The 12719-nt window shown below is 50.3% G+C and overlaps 1 protein-coding gene across 1 annotated transcript; it reads left to right on the top strand.

The window, feature by feature from the left end:
* Positions 1 to 9941: 9941 nt before the first annotated feature.
* Positions 9942 to 10642, top strand: COL26b_003908 (uncharacterized protein; the record flags this gene model as incomplete). The annotated part of the gene is made up of 2 exons (XM_053176793.1): positions 9942 to 10378; positions 10462 to 10642. The coding sequence occupies 2 exons, from the start codon at positions 9942 to 9944 to the stop codon at positions 10640 to 10642; spliced, it is 618 nt and encodes a 205-aa protein (XP_053039403.1).
* Between the last annotated feature and the right edge of the window lie 2077 nt (positions 10643 to 12719).

Genomic DNA, 12719 nt, shown 5'->3' with positions numbered 1-12719 from the left:
GCCTGAACTCGTGCCCTCAGGGTTGGCACAGTCCCAAGTGAGAGATAAATCTCTTATCAGGACGTCGACAAGCCAAGAGAACGCAGTGCTCTCTAGCACAACTTCGTTGTAATTTGATAGATCCGATAGATCAAACGCATCGTCTTCTGAGTCAATTACGCCTTCAAAAAAGTCAGGCGAGACTCTCGAAGGAGGTGTCGCGTTTGCGTTTTGGTCCCACAAGCTCATCTTTTCGTAGATGGACATCTCATTTCCTTTGTCCCTTGGGGGTTCCGCGGCAACTTCGCACTGCAAATCACTGCCCGCGACCATCGTGGTCAGCCGTTCTGCAATTTCCCTTTCTATATGTCAATACGGTACTATGAATCCACACGTGGTATCGTGGAGGAACACGAACTGACCGACCGCGCTTGTGTACGAAGTACATTATGTCTCGATTGATCTGTGAGGTGGACTCCGTTCCAAGTGTCAATGCAAATGACTTAATAAGGTCGGCTAGGCCGCTGTTGATAGTAGGCCAATTCTTTTGGTTGATGTAAGGTCCTACTCTTCCGTAGATGTTCCCACAAAGCTCAGCAATGTGTTGCTGCGCGTTGGCGTTAACGCTTGTAGCAGAGTAGGAAGTATCGGAATCGGGCTCGTCGGGTCTCTTGCCATGACACGCATCCACCAGATCTCCGCTGCTGCATTCAGCAGAAGGGGTTTGCAGACCCAAAGAATGAAAGACGGAATCGTAGCCGGAATCAGTAGGTGGTACGTCTTTTTTGTCATGCGATAGCTCTTGATACTTCAAAATGTACTGTGTTTCGTCACTTGGAACAGTTCGCCGTGCTGAAGATAATCCAATGCTGTTTGGTTCCTCTATGGGCTGAGCCGTAGCCAAGTCGTTGTCATCAATGCCAGTCGAATGGTAAGGTACCGGTAGGCTAGAATTGCCGGAAGACACATAATGTCTCAACATTGTTTGACCCGACGACTCAGTGGCCGACTCGAGCCGAGAAAGGGCTGAATGGAAATCTGTGTTAACATGGTAGGGTTGCGAGTCGTCAACTCCACCGAGGGAAACGGTCGGAGTGGCTGTTTGACTCGGATATTGATATCCTTCAAGATACATTTGTCCTCCAGTAGAGGGATCAAGTACCAAAGATGTGCATTGATCCATCGTCAAGTATTCGGAAGGGAATGATCCGTTGCATACGCTGGGGGAATCGTCGCGACTACTATAGCCAGGAGTAAGTAGCAAAGTATCAGGTAGTTCGTTTGTCGCGTCTCCCCAATCAGTCAATGATGGTGCAAGAGTAGGCATCGACGAAACCGTACTGGGCGTTGAGTCTGGGGTGAAAACACTACCGACTATCTCATCGGGCAACTCGTCGGTCCGGTTACTTCCCAATGGTACAACACTCCAATTGACAAGAGGTTCAGCGTACGATAAATCGCTACAGTACAATTAACAACGTTCTTGAAGGCTCAGATCATTCCGAGGGAAACAGAACTCACGAAGCATGGATATCTGGGGCTGATCGCATGTATGATTTAGGAACCATGTAGCTTCTGCATGCCGGTATTGTTCCGTCTAGGTGATTCTTCCAATCTATCGCAGCAGGGACATTGGTAGGCCCTTCAAAACCCCTCAAGGCTAGGAAGTTTAGCCTTGATTCAGAGCTATAGGGTGCGAGAAAAGGCGTTGGCTGGTATGTTCTAAATGGTCGCAGAGGTTGTGCCTTTCGTCCCAGCCTAGTTGTATTCCATGTTCCGCGTATTGATGGTGCAGTTCCTGGGGCCGTTTGTTCTCCTGAAGGTGGTAACTCTTTTCTCAAAGGCGTCCGGCGCGTACTGGACAACACCTGAGTTCGTTGCGCTCGAATGGGTAGAGACCTGGAGCGACCTCCAGAGTTCCTGGCGGGCGGTGATTGGTGGCTCGCCCGATGTATGTTTGTCTGAGATTGCATCATCAGACTCGTGGGATAGAAATCAATATCGTCGATACTGGACGAGAGGAAGTGCGTCTGGTCGATGCTCCATGGAGGGCTTCCATGGCCCATGTCAGTGGGAACTGATTTAGGAGTGTACTCATCGACCATATTGCTTATGCTTGCATACGAGCCAAGTTGTGGGAGAGTTGTAGAGCCAAGCCTAGAGTCCAATGAATGCATCTTTGCTGCAGAACCCGCTTCACTGATGGGCGGACGCCAATAGTCCAAGTCCGCCATGGGCATAGATGAGTCGTCAAGTAGCGCAGGGTCACTTGTCCGTGACGTAGCATCAGTAGCACACTTGTATCGAGGTGAAGCCTCGCCTGCGTTGTAGCGAGAATCGTCTGTGGAAGTGGTTTGCAGCATCTGTGACTGACCAGCACATCCTTCATTGCTGCAAGACGTGAGGCTCCAGATATTGTCGATGTTAGGACTGGCGCAAAGGTGGTCTTCTAGCTCAGTCATCTGGAATGACGGGTCTAGACCACGGTCGTAGGAAGCTGTGTCCATGCGGGATGATGAAAACCAGATAGTGATGTGTTAGACGCAAATACTGAAGGGGTGGTCCCTGGCGCTGGGAATAACCTGCGAAAAACGAGGACGCCGAATAGCTTGTAATGAGAACACAGAACCCAGATGCAAGACTGAGTTCCAGCAGAGATAGAATCGAGCGATAATCGCTTACAAATGTGGAATGTGGCAGTCCTTGCCAAGTCAGGCTACGCCCAGAGAGCACCGTGTGCTATCGCGTATCATTCGTTGAGTTCCCGACATGCCGTATCAGCTGCTCAACGCCCAACCAATTACAGAGAAAGGCACACCGGTGCTTTTAAAGATGGAGGGTACTTGGTGCTTTCAAGGATTGTGCTCGGAGAGGCGGCAAAGGAGGTGCGGAATCGCGCGGGAAACATACCAGCTTCGCAGAGTCGCTTTCCACCTAAACGCCGGACGTACTGGATGCAGGCCTATCTGATTCGAACGGTTGATGAACGTGTAGACATTGCTAATCTTTCGAAGAGGTCGAATGTTATGCTTTTGTATCTCTTGCTGGAATTGAGCTGCAGCATCTATTCTTACCTCCAGGCCTCCATCTGTCTACAAATTACGTAGCATTATCCAGCTGAAGTTGTCGCAAGCGATACAACAAAATGTGCATGATGCATCATGATGATTTAAGCGCTTAGGCTGATGGTCATTTTTTAGATTTTCGTGCGAAAGACTTAATCATCAATCACTTTCCGTCTTGCTTTGGAGGCGCTACGTCTTCTGCTTTGGAGGAACTTGGAGATCTGGTGATCAAATTGGTTAGGGTAGGCTCAAAGTTTTGAAAGATTCAACATTCTGGTCCTGATATTTCCTTCTAAGATGGATGAGTCGAGAGCCCACCGCGAGATCGACAAACAAGGGAGGACGCCGATTAGGACATTCCTCGCTACTAGAAAGAGACGGTTGTGATGACATGTAAGCTACAGACAGACACCGCACTATGCTCCTATGCCCATTCGTCAAAATGACCAGGCTCAGGTTCGATGGATTTCAACCAATCATATCAGACAGCACTACGGCGGTGTCGCGCAGCTAGGTAAGCGGCTGTGCTTGGCCTTTTGGTGCTTGGAGTTCCCTCTGGTGCAGCAGTGCTATCGCTGCTGCCGTGGTATCGTTGGTGCGTGTTGGTAGACGAGCACAATGTTAAAGTGTTGGGTTTGAAGATTTGAGCAGCAGAGAATGAGTTACAAAATCAAGCACAAATTCACAACCCCATAACGAAATATATTAAGCATGAATTTCACCCCGTCCTTCAAGTTATTTCCATGCCGGATATTCCACTCTGAGTGTCTTCGACGCAATATCCATAAGAATCATCTTCAACATCATATTCCTCAGTACAAATTATTACCCAAATGCCGACAGTGTCGCACTATTCCGTAGCCACTACGAGTGGTGATAGGCAGGTCGCAACGAAAACGTCCGCCCATGAAAACATGCAAGGCTAATAAAGGAGACGGCAGTCAAACCAAAGTACCTACTGTCATGTTGAACAAGTACCTTTCCAATGCTCCAACTATTACCGAAACGCTGGCCAGTAGAGGAAGAATACAAGGCAGGGAAGATAAAACGAGGAAATATGTCGATGATTGGCAAGTCACTTGGCAGAAATTAAGTGCGGACAGCAAATGAGCAGCTTCAACTTGAAGGCAGTGCAGAGACTCATAATCCGGGAATGCACATCGACCCAAGAGTCGTTTGCATCATGTTGAAAAAGGACAATACGCAAGGTCGCTTAATGGTTTTCATCTATCTGGGAGGGATCTAGCCGGCGTTGGCCCAACAGCTTTGTGGGATACGGCGTGACTTGGTTGGAAATGGGTAGAGATTTGCATTCTTCGGAAGGTTTCTTGTTAAAATGGCGAGCTTCCTTGGCTAAAGACGCTGGCTGTGGGAGACACCTTGTAGTGTTGTGAAATCATCTTTGCGCTTTCGCCATATGCCCCATTCCCCCACCCCCAAAGCGTGCATGTGTAAACTGCAACTACAAAAGCTACAAAAGTTCAAAACCATCGGAATATTCAAGCCGAGCCTGTGATTCATCAATTTGCGGGCGGCCTTCTTCTGTAAAACCTAGAAACCCCAAGAATGATTGATCGCCGACAATATGTTCATTCCAATCAATAGGAACCTGCCCATCTCCACTTGTGCCGCTTGGTAGAGTGAACCTACATAGCTGAGTCCCAATATCTTCCTCTAATTCGTTATTCGGCGTCACCTCTATTTGGATATCAACCCCGCAATTGCCGGTCTGAACATACTGCATGCCGTTTGAGAAACCCGGTTTCGACGTTCTACTACCTCTTAAACGAGCCTTGTCTTTCTCTGGAATTTGTTCCAGCCCCACTACATCATTGGCTGTTGGCAATACATTGTGTTGTGGCTGATGCCTCGGCTCTTGTTTGCTGATAGGCAACGCCAGATCTGTCGGTTGCTTGTCAAGGGTTTTGGGAAATATTTCCATGCCGACACCGCTGTCAGTAAAGGATCCAACAGGTGTTCCAGAATATCTCGATTCTGAACTGGAGTCTCGATAACTTGAGATGCCGCTCTGTTGACCTCTGAGTTCCGAATTCGTGAAGAGGCGAATGCAGCATTCTTCGAACATCAACTCGGTATCCCGGTCGAAGGTTTTGCGCAAGTCTCGCCTGTCTTGAGGAGTAAGTTTCTCCAACGCTTTGGTTTTCTGTAGCTCTTGTAGAATCATTCCGCCCCCGTTCAAGCAAACTTCTCTTCTCAACAAACATATCTCTTCAGAGAGAGAATAGTCTAGGTATGGAGACACGGGTTGCGGCTGCCAAGGAAATAATATATTCCATATGGCAAACCATTGATATCTTCACTTTTGGGTTCTTTTGATTTTTTCGACAGACTTTTCGAGATCTCAGGTACGATTCCCTTAAACCGAAGAGTTCTGCCAGGAGGGGCAAGCTGGCAATCGAAGCCATCTGCTCGTGGAGCGTGTTGGTCAAGATGTCTTTTGTCAGGAAAGACTTCTAAGCAGCATCTGCAGTAAAAGTGAAGCATATGCCTTCTGTTGAGATGCTGCTTCACATCCCCGATTCTTGATAACTTGTACTTGATGCATCTGGTATGCTTCCTGGGCTCAAGTACCCAAAATGGACAAGCAAACGATCGAGGCGAAGCTGATTCTAACTTTGACGACTTGTTGCTTCGTTTATTTTGTTCGTCTTCGTCAGAATCCGGATCGTCGTTTCGGTCTCTCCTTCTTTTCATAGTATTTCTTCCTCCTGAGGTAGAGGTTTCCGATTGTTCAGATGGCAAGAACAACGCCGTGCTAGCGAATGCGTCACCATCAGTAGAGGCTTGACCTCCAGCAACAGATCGGAACCCTGAAGATGGCCGAGCGATCATAATCCGATTAATCACAGCCTCTAAGGTGGCGGGGATCGGGCTGTCATCGTCCCACGACTCTGTCGACCCAGACGACTCAGATGATGGAAGCCAATCAGAATCGAAGGACGATTCTGAACACTCCGCCTGCTCCAAATTGGCTAGGTCTAGTTGACTCTCGACGTGGAGAAGAGCCTTGTCCATGGAAAAGTCGCTAAATTCGGCCGAATCCGCCGAATACTCAGTGTCATCTGAATCTTCCTCTATGTCAACTTCTTTGCATGTGAAAGAGGCAGCAACGATAGAGGAGGAGTCACGAATCAAGTCTGGGAAACGGCCAAACGATATTTCAGGGGTTCGGCCTTTGTTCAGGACAGGTTAGAAACTATGATGGATAATAGGTGAACCGGAACCTACCTTGGTTACTACACCGTTCCACGAAGTGACGACCAGAGAGCAGTTTTCTTGCACTGTAAGCATCGTCTTTGGCATCGAACTCGCGGCTATTTTGTGGGCCGCAGCGGCAAATCTGTCCGGGGCTCTGAGTTTCATGCCAGATATAAAACCCATTTTCCTGTTGGACCAGCGATAGAGGCGTTGTAGATGGGATCTTTGCACCCCAACGGTTCATGTCGATTGGGTGAGGCTGCCACGACTGGAGCAGGAATTCGGGGGAGATTTCGAATCCGTGGCATTCTTCTGGACGTCGTAAAATGGGGTAGCCTGCAACTATTACAAGTCCTTGTGGGAACATCAATTCCAATTGCCTGTGATTTATGGGTAGTATGTGGTTGACAGCGCTTAACTTTACATCAAAACATTGATCTGCTTGGCGCCCCAGGCATTGTTGCATTGATTCCCAAAGCTGATCCTGGGAAGAATCGATCACATTGACTGGATCGGCGATAGTAGGCGTTTGCTGAATATCTAGACGCACACTGGGACTCTGTAGTGCCGCATGCAACCAAGCTAGTTGTTCTGCGCATTCGATAATCGTATGGAAGGGCCCTGAAACACCCACAACTAGGTGGCCGTGTTCAGCGGAAGCGACTACACGTGTGCCGTCCGGCAAGTTGGCTATAAAACTTTGAGTAAATAACATCTCGTTCCTGAACCGTGTGCAAAACCACTTACTGACAAACACTTCAGCGTTGTTTTCAGTAGCCCGTATCAAGCTGAGGATTTGATACCAGGTCAATGGCCAGGTCTGTGCCATGTACTCTTCGATGGAGATCGCCTGTAATTTGCCGCCGCAACATGCGACAACCATCGAGTCGAACGATCTTGAAGTACTATTCTTGACACCGGATTCTTTGTGTTCAAAGAGGGCCCAATTCAAGATTCTCATCTTGATCGTATGTCTTTGTAGGGGCAGGAACCAGCTGGTGCTTCTTCTGGTGAGACTTTGGAGAAACTTCTGCCGGAATTTGACCCTAGAGCTCGAACCTTCAAGCTCTGCCTGGTCTTGTAGCACCTCTTCGTTTCTTAAACTCTGGAGGGGCCTCCTGAATGACCTGCTCTCTGAAATGGTGCTTGCGTACGTTGGTAGGCCAATATCGGTCATTTCTTCATCGCCGTCGTCGTCGCCCCCCCTAGAATGGTCAGCATGATCAATTCCACCAGAATTACTGGGGAAACCTTACAGTTACATCTTCTCGTCCATCGTGTTCACTTTGCTTCCGCCTTCCCGCTCACACTCACTACCGGTTCCGAATCCAAGAGCATCGTTGGAAAGTTCATGAACAATTCTTCTATCGCGGGAGTTTTTGACGCTCCAGCTTATTTCATGACCAACCTCTGTATTGTCGAGAGGATGAGTGGGAGAGTGACGCTGGTTCGAAAGAATGCTGCGGCGAGGCTTGGAACCGATAAATACAGAGCCGCTCGTTTGTGCTGCGTTTGGGCGGGGGAGAAGAGCTTTATTCCTTTGCGGCGCGCGGAACACGGCGTCGCTCTCGGCGGCATCCTTAACGTAGCCATGGCACTTGATATCGGCCTTTGCGCACCGATTACATGCAGGCTTGCCCTCGTCGCACTTGACTCGCCGGATCTGACAGGTGATGCAACCCGATCTGACCTTTGGCTTTGAAGCGTGTTTCTTTCGGGGCGGAGGCGCCGGAGCGAGCAGAGTTTGACCGTGACCATTTGCCGCCGACTGAGGAGAAGACGAGATTGCAAGAGGCGGAGGTTTTGATGATAGGAAAGAACTCACAACCGGGCACCCATGACCCAACAGCTCAGGAGAATCCGAGAGAGATTCGTCCTTCGCTGTTATGGTTGTGAATGGTTTTAGGGCCGCTGGGATGGAATACATGGAACCAATGGTCAGCAACCTCGGACTACACCGATAAAGTGGTATTTTCGACAGGAGCATTCAACTCCAGCTACCACTTGCCGATTGACTTCTCCGAGCTTCGCGATGTTGAAAGGGGGGAAAGCTGACAAGAAGGTTTGCCTGCAACGAGGATGCGCACTGATGCCTAAAAGGCAACGACGGGGCGGCGCAGCAGAAGGCGTCCCCTTCTCATTCCAACGATGAGTGAGACACACGTCTGTGAACAACCACCAATCAAATCGAATGACACAGCCGTGTTTTACACACCAGTGATGGATTCTGTGTTCTGCGCCATGCGTGTTGGGTGGTGTACCAGTGTGATGGTGATATTGACCGCTCAGTGTTGTTGAAAGTCCGTGTTGATGCCACGATGCAATGAACAGTGGCCTCATCCGTATGAATCGTGATATTTGTCAAAGTAATAAAAGGACTCTGAGGAAGACGCCAATGATCTGAAGAGGCTTCAGTTGTATACCATTTCATAGCCTCGACATCTTCAAGAGCTTTTAACGTGAGAAGTCTTCCATAAGCCCTGTCTGAAAAGGCGCAATTTTCCAGAGAACAATGCGATCCCATTCGAACGTTTCGGTGGCCACAACCGGCAGCAGCAGGTCAATTGAACATCCAATCCCGGAAGCGCTTGGCCATGGGCTTTTACTGACCAATGAGACAGTCGCAGAAACAAGACACCTGCCGTGATGCTCGAAGAATACCTCTCTAGCGCTCCAACCGTCACCGAAAGCATTGCCCGCGGCAAAACAACAAAGGATAGGATGAAGAAGATGCATCGCGGTCTTGAGAAGTGGCAAAAGGATTGGAACACCATGGGACACGCGCAGAATGGAAAATGAGATCATGGCCTAGGAATCGGGTATCGCTATATGCGGAGCGTCTACCCGCATCGTGTGGTACTGTGTCATGCCTGTTTTCCACTGGGTTGAGAGACCAGGAAATTAGAGATGTCTGAAATTGTTCATATATTCTTACGACACTCCAGCATGCTGGGTTCAAGAACAGTATTAACCGAGCATGAGTGAAGAGCAGTGTCTTAGTCCAATAGACGTCAACTTCTGATCACACTTGCACCACGCGTGGCAAGGTTCAAAGTTGCTCGAACTGGCAACTAGAATCAATTAAGCGTTTTCGGGCGCTCAGGTCCCTAGTTCATCTGATTCGCCGGCCGTTTGTGGGGAAGATCGGATCGATGATGGCTCGATGACCAGTCCAAGCACTCCCGTCAGGGGCACACCATCTCCATAGTCCTGTCAAATGCTGGATATGACCCTGAAATGATCTCAGCAATTGCATATACAATGGTATATTCCTCATGGGACCCTTCGTCAAGCTATTTGAGCCAAGTCCGTTGTTATAATCCATCGTTCTCGCATTTCGTGCAGAACCTCAAACGGCCCCAAGAACAAAAGCTCAAGCCACAACCACACCAACCTCGTCCGTGCATCAAAACTCCCTTTGACACTCATCTGTGCCATTGCTTTTTCTAGATTGAGAATAACGGCATCATAGACATTTCTACCCTAAATCGAGCAGAACCCCTAAAAGTGATGTCATCACTACCCCATCACGGCCTCCGTCCATCAACCATATTCCTTTCCTCAAAAGCGACAACATCTCACCAATTCAAAGTCCCAATCGCATCCCCAATTTATCATAATACCAAATCACCAATCCCCTTCACTCCCACCCATCACCACTTCTCCACAACCTCCAAAATGGGCTCCAACTCCTTCGACCAAGACTGGAAAACCGCCGCCCCCTACCTGCCTTCCTCGCAAGCCGAAGTCGACGGCAAGCCCTTCGACAAGAAGATCCGCGGCGAGTGTCACTGCGGCCAGGTCTCCTACTGGCTCTCGCGCGACCGTCCGCTCGCCTCCAAGTTCTGCCACTGCCGCGACTGCCAGAAGATGCACGGCGCGCCCTTCCAGTGGGCCGCCATCTTCCACAAGACCGACCTCGCCTTCGACCGCGGCGTCGACGGCCTCGCGTTCTACAACTCGGGCTCCAAGAAGACCAATCACGACCTGCCATGCAAAGTATCGTGCGGCCACTGCGGGAGCCGGATCATGGACGAGGGGAGGAATATGGTGCTGTTGTTCCCGGGGTTGTTGCATTTTGATGAGGAGGAGAAGAGGGAGAAGTTTGATGTGCAGTGAGTGTCTTTGCCTCCCCACTCGATTGAGGTGATGAGCTGGGTGAGGCGATTTGAGATGCGGATGTGCTGACATGGTGTAGGATGCACATCTTTTATAAGCAGAGGGTGGTAGATTTACCTGACGGCAGACCGAAGTGGGCTGCCTTGGACGAGAAGAGCGAGCTGATGGACGAATTGCTCGACGATGAGAAAAGTGAAAAGATTTCTGTCTTCAAGGCGACTGAGTCCTCAGAATCGGCGAAAAGGAAACGAACGGCCTAACGTAGCAAAGACATCAACGGATGGTGGAAGCCCAATCTAAGCATTTGTTTCAATGAGTAGTAATGACAGTGTCTATGCCATCTCTACAGGATTTCCCTGTTCGTTTTGTAGCGTCAGGAACTTGGCAGAACTCTAACCGACTCCTTGCCGCCGATATCGCCATGTTGAATACATGGTTGAAAAACACGATTGACTTATGACCGCATTGCTTTACGCGTGCAACAAGTCGTCAAACTACATTTTCCAGTCGCTTTGTGACTCACTACGTTTAGAATGATCCCGTAGGTGGTGAATCAGTTCGAGGCTGTTCGTGTCTGGTCTTTTACAAGCCATACTGTAGTAAATCACAGCAAATTTTACAACAAACTCTGGCAACATCTCACGATAAAAAGATCGTGAAGAATCATCTTCCGCTGTTGTGTGACCATCTACGTCCATCCTTCATTACTTCACTTCACCACAGCAATGGCATACTCCGAGTCTCAATCCTCGACGACCAAAGGCGTTGCTGCCGTCCAGCTTCCTTTCACCAAGGAGCCGAACACCTGCGGCTTCATTGATTCTCCTACTTCTACACCGACGTAGGCCGTGTCTTGCCACTTGGGGTCCCCGTTACACGTACTAATCGCCTCACAGGATATCCCCAAAAGACCAGGCGTGGACATGTCCCGGGCCGTGCATATCGTCAAACTCATTCCTAGGCTGCCGCTCCCCTGTACCGACAAAATGCCTTGGGTCGTCCGCGGAGTCCATAGCGGGCGGCTGTAAAGAGGGCGAGCTGTGCTGGTGAGCAGGCAGATGTTGACCCTCTGTTGTGGTTCACGACGCTAACGTCCTAAACAGCAAATACCGACCCGATACCGCGTGCTACACCTGGCTCTCAACTGATGATGCATCAACATTCACCCTCTACGAATGCAGTTCCACAAGCGGCACAGGTAACCTTCTGGCATCTCCGACGGACCTGCCCGGCCCCACCTTAACCACCATCATCGACCCCACGTCCAAAATTCTGACGGGATCCAAGACACCATCGGCAGCAACCGCGAGTCCCCTCCCAACATCGACGCAGGAACCGCAGCAAGAAGCCTCAAAAGGTGCCATCGCAGCCAGCGTCGCAGGCGCCCTCGCGTTCCTCGGCCTCCTCGCAGGCGGGGTCGTGTACTTGTACATATGGAACAAGAAGAAGAAGAAGAAACGGGAGGGGTTCACGGGGCTCAATCGGAGGGGGAGCATGGCGATCTCGGGGCCGTACATGGTCAGCGGGTTACCGCCCAAGTTCCCGCCGCCGCCGTCTGCCCCACCGCGTCCGCCGATGAGCCCGGGGGTGTATGACATGGAAGTTTTTGATCAGGGGAGATGTACTTCATCGATGTATAGCACTGGGAATCACGTTGAGAGGGGCTCGGATGGGCTTGTGCCGCCGGCGTTGAATGTTCCTGGGAGGCCGAGTAGGGATGGGGAGGCTGTTAGTGGCGGGTGGATTTGAGAGGGACAGCTGTAAATTCATTTCTGTACTGAAAAGTGGCAGTTGCGTTATTTAGGTCGGTCGCGGTGACTCACGCCCGAAAATTCTCAATCATCCATCCCAAATCTTTCTGTGCTGTCTGGACGAAAATTGCTGGTGACGTGTGGTTGAGAATGGGACGAACATCGGCGGTGCGGCGGTTCCGACTCGGCGGGTGGTGATGTGTCAACGGGAGCGCGGGAGGGAAGGTCCTTGAACCGCCGGCGGGGGAGAGCGGGCACCGCTGAAGTCGCAGTGGTGCTTCAAGGGTAGGCCCTGCTCGGTTGCTGCTCCCGGGAGTGGACTGAGGGGGCATTTGATGGATCGTCGCTGCTTTACCTACAGAGTGGTATTGAATGGATTTCATGCAGGATGCATTAGGAGATGGAATTGAAGAGCCAGAAATTCGTTTGGAGGGAGAGAAATGCCCTAGTGAGTTCCGTGATGGCGGGTGACTTTAAGCGCAGGTCTCCCGCCTGATAGCCGGGCTCCCGAAAGCTTAGCGGGTGGTCCCGCGTATCACGGGCCTTACTTCCAGAGGGCATTATCGGACGTTTGAGCGCAGCAGCC

The sequence above is a fragment of the Colletotrichum chrysophilum genome, assembly GCF_026319265.1.
Source record: "Colletotrichum chrysophilum strain AFK26 chromosome Unknown scaffold_22, whole genome shotgun sequence".
Classification (NCBI taxonomy): domain Eukaryota; kingdom Fungi; phylum Ascomycota; class Sordariomycetes; order Glomerellales; family Glomerellaceae; genus Colletotrichum; species Colletotrichum chrysophilum.
This window is presented reverse-complemented; position numbering and strand designations above follow the sequence as displayed.